The following is an 8,027-nucleotide window of genomic DNA, read 5'->3' on the forward strand; positions in this document are numbered from 1 at the left end:
AGCGCAATTTCGGGAATGACAAGACTGAGGGGACGCGCACGCCAGAGGGAGGGTGAGTGTATCAGATATGATAGGTGTAGAGTTTCAGCCAATCAGAGACAGGCTTAGTTTAACATAGATTCAGTATGTAATACAAAAAGGCATATGTAGGGCGGCCGTGGAGCCTTCTAGAAGGTTCTAGAAGGTTCCATCCGCCTGAACTGCGGGGGCGGCACTTCTCGTTTCGCGCGCCCTCCCCCAAGCTAGCGTTTCCTGAAATAGATTCTATTTAGACTTGAGGGTCCATCCATGTTGAAGTGCGCGCAATCAGGACATCGATTAAAATGATACATGTACATTTCTTGTGAGTTATCTGGTTATAAGGGTAAATGAAGTTTGGCTTCGGGAAGTGATAGGATCAAAGCAATCCGAGTTCAGCCGATTTCAACAGAATATAAAACGTGGAGGGAGGCGTAAGCAATTGCCCTTGTTGTCGCCCTTGGACAAACTGCTTGGAGTACATGTACTGTCGTCTGGCGGTCAGTGTTCGCCGAGCCGATGCTGCTGCTGCACCTTGTTTAACAAACATTGCATGAGCATGGCGATCGGAATGTCTGCCAGGTGCTACAGCTACATCGGCAATAGTATCACCGCTCCGCCGCTCCACCGCTGTGCCACTGCTGTCAGGGCAACGTCCGGTTCAGCGTCTCCCGGCCACGACGTGGCCTTCAACAGAAGCTTGCATTCGATCTCGTTCCCGCGCTCCCACTCTCGCTTTTGACTCGGCTTCCAGTGCAGCCGGTGACAAACCCGACGAGTTTGTTCCGGAGACTTGGCCTCAAAGACCTCGCCCAGCAAATCCTGCCTATCGTCGATAATGACCCAGCAATTCTACTGCAATTCGTCTCCACGACTGGAAACTCGGCTGCGATGCAATCATGTAATCATAGTTTCCTCTTTGGCGTCACGGGTGGCTTACTTCACGCAGAGTTTGCGTTGCTTGCCATAATACTCGAAGTGTGATCACAACCTGCAAGATCAAGTCGGGGGATTGTTGCATGATGGCGCCCCGGCCACGCACGTATCGCTGGTTCGACTCACTGTTGATTGGTTGAAAAAGAAAGGGTTTCCTGGAAGTTTCGTCCTACAAAAACCAAGATAAAAAGATGGTCTCCGTTTCACTATGGCGTCCAATACCCGCCCAGACGTCGACCCGATCTCCCCCAGTGCGGAATTTGCGACACCAAACGCAGAAGAATCCCGGCCATCGAGAGACCAACAGCATCTACAATGGCGAGCGAATACACGGTTCGTCCCTCGATTCTGCGTCGCCGTGCCCTTACTTGCGCCCTAGTCTGACGCTTTAGCGTGCCTTACACCTTGTTGTCACTGCAGACGTGGAAGATCGACGAGGAGGTGAAGATCCGCATGACGGAGTCTGGTGCTGGTGCGCGTCCCGCTATGACGGCCTCGCAGGCGTTCCAGAACACGCTGGCCAAGTATGGCTCAGCCAACGCACTTCACTTCAAGAAGGACGGCGAATGGTACGTAGCGAAAGAGATCAATTAGCAAAGCTCGCGTCTCGTCTAATACGATCGGATCGGATTCTGCAGGACGTCGTACTCTTTCCAGAACTACTACGACAAGTGCTGTCAGTTCGCCAAGTCACTGCTGCACGTGGGCCTTGAACGCTACCAGGGCGTGAGCATCATCGGCTTCAACTCGCCCGAATGGGCCATCGCCGACGTCGGCGCAATCTTTGCTGGCGGTGTGGCCGCTGGTATCTACACGACCAACAGTCCTAAGGCCTGCGAGTTTATTGCCAAGCACTCGGACTCGGGAGTTGTCGTCTGTGACGGCATGAAGCAGCTGGAGAAGTTCCTGGCCATCGCAAAGGATCTTCCCAAGCTGAAGGCTCTTGTGATGTGGAACGACGTCGTCCCCGAGGGCACCCAGTCGCCTGTGCCTGTCTACTCGTTCGAGGACTTCATGGAACTCGGCAAGGATGTCAAGGACGAGACTCTGAAGGAGATCATGGACTCCCAGAAGCCCGGCAACTGCTGCACGCTCATCTACACGTCCGGCACAACGGGCGACCCCAAGGCCGTTATGATCTCACACGACAACGTGGTCTGGACCATTATGAGTGTGGTGGGCATGATCAAGCGTAACTTCAACCACCAAATGCACAACGGAGACCGTCTCGTCAGCTACCTGCCCATGTCACATGTTGCTGCTCAGCTGATCGACATTTGGCTGCCGATTTGCGGTGGTCTGCAGATCTACTTCGCCCAGCCTGATGCTCTGAAGGGCTCTCTGGGTGTGACGCTCAAGGAAGTACGTCCCACGTTCTTCTTCGGTGTGCCCCGTGTGTGGGAGAAGATTGCCGAGAAGATGTGGTCGATCGCGGCTCAGACGACGGGCATCAAGAAGCGTATTGCGGCTTGGGCGAAGGACAAGGCTGCTCAGAAGACGGCGCTGGCTCAGTATGGCAACTCTGGAGGCGCTCCGTGCGGTTTTGGTGTGGCCAACGCTGTTGTGCTCATGCGTGTGAAGGAGGCTCTGGGTCTGGACCAGTGCATTGCCAGCTTCAGTGGTGCCGCGCCCATTAGTAAGGAGGTTGTGGAGTACTTCGGCTCGCTGGACCTGCCCGTGTACGAGTTCTTTGGCCAGAGTGAGGCATGTGGCCCGCAGACGTGCAGTATGCAGGGCAATTGGAAGATCAGCACGTGTGGCCGCACCATTGACGGATCGGAGACTAAAGTACTGCCCAACACGGACGAACTTGTCTTTGGTGGTCGTAATATTATGATGGGCTACCTCAGGGGTGAGCAGCAGACCAAGGACACGATTGACGAGGATGGCTGGCTGCACTCTGGTGACTGCGGCAAGATCGATGAGGATGGCTTCATGACGATTACTGGTCGTATCAAGGAGCTTCTCATCACTGCGGGTGGCGAGAACGTGCCTCCTGTCATCATTGAGGACACGATCAAGGAGGAACTCCCGCTACTGTCGAATGTTATGGTGATCGGTGACCGTCGCAAGTTCCTGTCGGCTCTGTTCACGTTGCGTGTGACGGTGGACAAGGAAGGCCAGCCGACGGACACGCTTGACGAGAAGGCGCTGCATGTAATGAAGGAGATCGGCGGCTCGGCTACGACTGTCGCCGAGGCGCGTGCTGACGACAAGGTAAAGACGTACCTGGACGAAGGCCTGAAGCGCGCCAACGGCCGTGCGACTTCGCGCGCGCAGAATGTTGCCAAGTACACTGTGCTGGACCACGACTTCTCCATCAACGGCAACGAGCTGACGCCCACGCTCAAGTTGAAGCGCAAGGTCGTGTACGAGAAGAACGAGTCGATTATCGACAGTTTATACGCGTAAGCGCTGCTCGTTCGACAAATTCCACCACCGTATCGATATGTCGGCATCCAGCAAGAGCGTATGCAGCGTGGCTCGCGGAAATTAGCGACGGCTCAAGAACGACCGACTGACACGCGTTTGATGTCGTACTGCGGCACTTATCGACGCGTTGTAGCTGCATAATGACTTTCTTTTCTTCTAGGTAGCTCGCTTGTGCTCTCAAGACTTAAGTAAAGAAGGTGTAAGCTTCAAAATTCTTTTGAGTGGCGTTACGAGGCAGCTTAATCTCCCGGAAAAGTTCGAGTTTATCGGGGCAAAGGTTTCGGTCGGTTTGGCTATGCGCGCTTGCTCTTCTGGCGCAGCTTGAGCTGCTGCTCTTGCAGTTGATTGTTCCTCTGGATGGCGTCGTAGATGGCGATCAACACGATCACCACCGCCATCATGAGCACATGCGACACATTAAACTTGAACGACGACGCCTTGCCTGTAAATGCCAGGAGTGTCAGCGTTCTGCTGTTACAGTGCAACTTGCACTGCATCAATAAATGCTTGGCAAACGTACCCAACACTTGCTCCAGACCGTAGCGCAACTTGTCCGCGTCTATTATACAGCAAGTACACAACAAATCGTTAGTTTGACCAGCAGCTGGATAGGCTACACTGCTGACTCACAGGGCTTGAACGCTTGCACGGCTGGGATCGTCATGTAGCTTTTGAGGTCTAATTATCATCGGAGGTGTTAGTGCCAACCGTAACAAACAAGATTACGCAGCGGACGCACTCATAGTGAGGAAGCGGAATACATTCTGGAAGTTGAAGAGCGCGAGGCCTGATACCAGCAGAAGCACAGGCGGCAAGAAGAAGAGCTGGAGAACACTCAGGTTGAGGATCATCTTTGAGAGCTTTGGTTGTTTATTGAGATTCCTTTCACCCCTATTTAGCGACATGCTACAAAAATGAATCCAAATCATCCACAATGTGGACCACATCGATTGCCGTCAAAAATTTAAGAGTATTTTTTTGGTCCGACTTTTGGTCTGGTTTTGGTCCACCATCCATGTTATTCGCGCGCGAAACTCCAAAGCTCAAAATAGCAAGACATAGCCCAAGAGCAGTATCGGAGATCATTCCTCGTCATGCAGACCCCGCAGCGCGCCCGCGCCGAGGGCGATGGCGGAGGTGGGACGCCCATGACACCCACGCGTGATAACTCGACGCTGCTGCGTGAGCAGGAGGCTGAACGCGAGCGTCTGCGTATGGACAATTTCAACCAGGCATTACGCATTAATTTCCTAGAGGAGCGTCTGCTGCGCATGAAGCAGGGCACAGATTTCGCCAGCGAGGATCTCGAGAGCGAGCTTGCTCAGCTCCGTATCACACTGGAAGAGCGTGACCACGAGCTACGGCAGCGAAACTTTAGTATGATTCGAGCCACTGAGGCAATCGATATGCTCAACGCGCAGCTGCATGAGGCCCAAGCGGCCGCCGCTAGAGCCCGAGAGGAGGCCCAAAGACAAGCAGAGGCTCAGATGCACCTGCATCTCGAAGAACGAGGTGGCGTAGACGCCGAAACAGCGCAAAAATGGCGAGTGGAACTTGATTCTGCGCTGTACAAGGAGCAACAGAGCCAACTAAAGGCTCAGGAGCTGGGCTTAGAGCTGCAGCGACAGAGAGAAGCTGTGGCAACACTGATGACCCAGTTACAGGAGTTAGAGGACGCTAGAACGCGAGATCAGAGAGAAATGGAGCTTCGGACCCAGAGAGAACAGCAGAACTTGCAGCAGGTCGAGATGACCAACGTGAAGCTCTCGGCTGAAGCGGAACATTGGAAAGCTGTGAGTAACCAGCGAGAAGAGCAACTTACAGCACTGCAGCTACAGGTAGAGACTATGAGACAGGAGAAACAAGCACTGGATGCTCGTTATCAGGCCAAACTCAAGAGGATGGAGGAACAGGTTCAACATCAGATGGAGCAGCTGCAACGTGAGAGTGAAAACTACCGAACCGAACACACGAGACTGCTGACGGACCGTGAGAAGACGCACTTTGACAAGGAACGTCTTGCCATGGAGAATGAGGGCATCAAACAGGAGCGTAGTCGACTTCAGGCTGAGATTGAGCGGATGAGGAAGGAGAGACAGCAAGTGGCTGGGGATTTGGAGCGTCTATGTCTCCAGAATGTGAAGTTAAGTGCCGCTTGTGAAGAGCAGACCAAGTCTCTGGATAGCTTCAAGAATGAGCGCGAAGCTGCTCTGGACACGATTCACCAGCTTGAATCGGAGCTGCATCAGCGACGCAAGATGGAAAATGAACAGGAATTGACAGCTAAGACACTGGAGAGTCGACTGGAACATGCCGAAGCTGAGGCTCGTAGGATGAAGGAACAGTGTGATATGGCAGAGTCTCGCTGCCAACAGACGGCGAATGACCGGCTACTGGCGCTGGAGAAGGACCGCCAAGCTATGGAAGAAGACAATCGACGACTGCGTACCGAATTGTCAGGTTTCCAGCTGGATCTTGAAGCTATGGAGCGTAAGGTCCAGGAGAGCGAAGAGAGATTCTCGAACGAAGCCGCAAATGCCCGGGAACAGCGTCAGCATCTGTCCGCATATGAACTGGAACTGGAGAGGCAATCTGTGCAACTGCAGGAGTATCAGAATCGACTGGCTGGATGTGACGATGAGTTGGCTCGACGAGCTGCTCGTGTACAGGAACTAGAGCAGCACTTAGCTGACGCAGTCTCAGTCAGTTCATCGACAGCGTCTACAGCTCAACAGCAGCAGACAGAGTGGCAGAATCAGTTTGCGATGGAGAAAAATACGCTGCTACGGCAGCTGGACGAAGAGCGTCGACGTGCAGACGAAGTGGAACAAATGACATCTTCGTTGAAAGATGAGAGCTTGTCAGCACAGCGAGAGCTTGAGGCAGTGGCGATGGAGCTCCGTTCGCTTCTGTCAAGCCGCAGCCGAGTGTATAGTGACGGCCAGCAGTCTTTGTTGAGTCTTGTGCGAGAGACGATTTCAGCGCTGAAAGATGAGTTTAAAGCCGAAGCATCAGCGCTACAATCGCGCTGGAAGCAGCAAGCGTCTTTGGCGAACACAAAGCTTGAGCGCTTGTTGTCCCAGCTACGCGCCAGTCAAGCCAAGCTGGACGTCCTGCAACGCTCGTCTTTCCATATTAAAGACACCAGACAGTCCTTGGACAAGACATGGTCTCTACGATACGAAGAGTTGCGACTGGAGAAGGAAGATGAACGACGATCTCTTGAAGAAGAAATCCACTATTTCCGAACCAAATCTGCAGAGGCTGAGCAGGCGCTTGCTCAGGCATCAAATGGCCTTGAAACACTGAAGCAAACTCAACAAAAGTCACGTGAAGAATCGGACCGTGACTATCATGATCTCAAGGAGAGCAATCGTCTCTTGCATGAAGAAGTGCAGGAGCGTCGACGATCAGCTGAGCACGCTCGCAAGCAGTACATGCGGGCGGTCCGAGAGAACAAGGAGTTGCTCAAGGCTATTGAGATGTACAAAGATGCCATCGCTGGGCGCGACAAGGACATTGAGAAGTATAAAGCTGCTCTGCTGAAGTACACTCAGCAGCTCCAGCGACGTGCTGAGTTCGGCGAGGTGAAGCAGACGCTGCTGGAGCAACTGGAGCAGACCCAATACATGATTACAGAGACCTATAAGCGATGGGAGGACAGTCCCATTGTCCGTGGTCCTGTGGTCGACAGGGATACGAGCTACGAGGCGGCGATTCTGCAGCTTGACGAGTACATTGGCCGGATGCAGTTGGTGTCGGAGCGGTGGGGCGAGTTCATGACTCAGTCTCAAGAGCTGCAGCGACGATATGGCGACGCCTGGAAGTCAGCGTCTCGTGGTTTTGAACGGTCGAAGGACCGGCCTCGCTGGGTGGACGACGTCGAGCGGAAATGCTCACGTCTTCTTACTGAAGCTGTGCGTGTCTCGGAGGCCATGCGTGATGTAGTCAACAACATTGCTGGTGTGCTGCAGAAGGAGCGCGACGACAAGAAGCGCATCGAGAAGGAGCGTGCACTAGCTGGAGACAATAATGCCTCCGTGAAGCAACGAGAACGAAACTCTTCTAAGTGGTCTTCACTTGACGCTGATTTCTTCGATGAGCACCGAGGTCGAAGTGCCAGCCAGCCGGTGTGCGAGAGTCTAGTCAAGCAGAACGGGCTCGATCGCACCTCAAAGACTCGCCGTAGTGTGAATGACTTGTATCGCAACTCGTTGTCGTCATTAGGACGCGTGGGCTTGAAGGTGCAAGACCTGGAGAAGGAGATCCGAAATGCTCGCGATTGAACATGTCTGTTAGAGCGATACACTGTACTGTCCCAGTCCAGGTAGACCTGGAAACACATGTACTCACTAGTCAACCATATTATTCAACACAGAGAATTGCATCATCGTCAGTTTTGCTGCGGGGTAGCACTAGAGAACTCGATGTCTTCGCTACAGAACGCAGACAATGCAGAGTAAAGCAAAACATACCTGCTGATTTTGAGAGTGACTCAAATCTTTCTAGCGATGTCTTCCAATAGATCGACGTTGTGCTGCACGCTCAGACACTTCGTTCTTCCTGGTTTCTTCAAGCAGGGCATACGAAGCGCGCCACTCTGAGTGACATTGCTCTTCTATCACCTTCGTCTCGACAGC

General features: G+C 53.2%; 3 protein-coding genes across 3 annotated transcripts; 2 read left to right on the forward strand and 1 right to left on the reverse strand.

The window, feature by feature from the left end:
- Positions 1 to 1,215: 1,215 nt before the first annotated feature.
- On the forward strand, positions 1,216 to 3,731 carry PITG_08744 (long-chain-fatty-acid-CoA ligase; the record flags this gene model as incomplete). Its single annotated transcript, XM_002902779.1, has 3 exons — positions 1,216 to 1,287; positions 1,375 to 1,523; positions 1,593 to 3,731. 3 exons carry the CDS (start codon positions 1,270 to 1,272, stop codon positions 3,364 to 3,366), a joined length of 1,941 nt encoding a protein of 646 aa, XP_002902825.1.
- PITG_08745 (uncharacterized protein) lies at positions 3,681 to 4,238 on the reverse strand (the record flags this gene model as incomplete). The annotated part of the gene is made up of 4 exons (XM_002902780.1): positions 3,681 to 3,829; positions 3,908 to 3,946; positions 4,018 to 4,065; positions 4,127 to 4,238. The coding sequence occupies 4 exons, from the start codon at positions 4,236 to 4,238 to the stop codon at positions 3,681 to 3,683; spliced, it is 348 nt and encodes a 115-aa protein (XP_002902826.1).
- Positions 4,239 to 4,535: 297 nt separating this feature from the next.
- On the forward strand, positions 4,536 to 7,673 carry PITG_08746 (uncharacterized protein; the record flags this gene model as incomplete). The annotated part of the gene is made up of 3 exons (XM_002902781.1): positions 4,536 to 4,954; positions 5,018 to 7,519; positions 7,577 to 7,673. 3 exons carry the CDS (start codon positions 4,536 to 4,538, stop codon positions 7,671 to 7,673), a joined length of 3,018 nt encoding a protein of 1,005 aa, XP_002902827.1.
- Between the last annotated feature and the right edge of the window lie 354 nt (positions 7,674 to 8,027).

This window comes from Phytophthora infestans, genomic scaffold (assembly GCF_000142945.1).
Source record: "Phytophthora infestans T30-4 supercont1.16 genomic scaffold, whole genome shotgun sequence".
In the NCBI taxonomy this organism is placed as follows: Eukaryota; Oomycota; class Peronosporomycetes; order Peronosporales; family Peronosporaceae; genus Phytophthora; species Phytophthora infestans.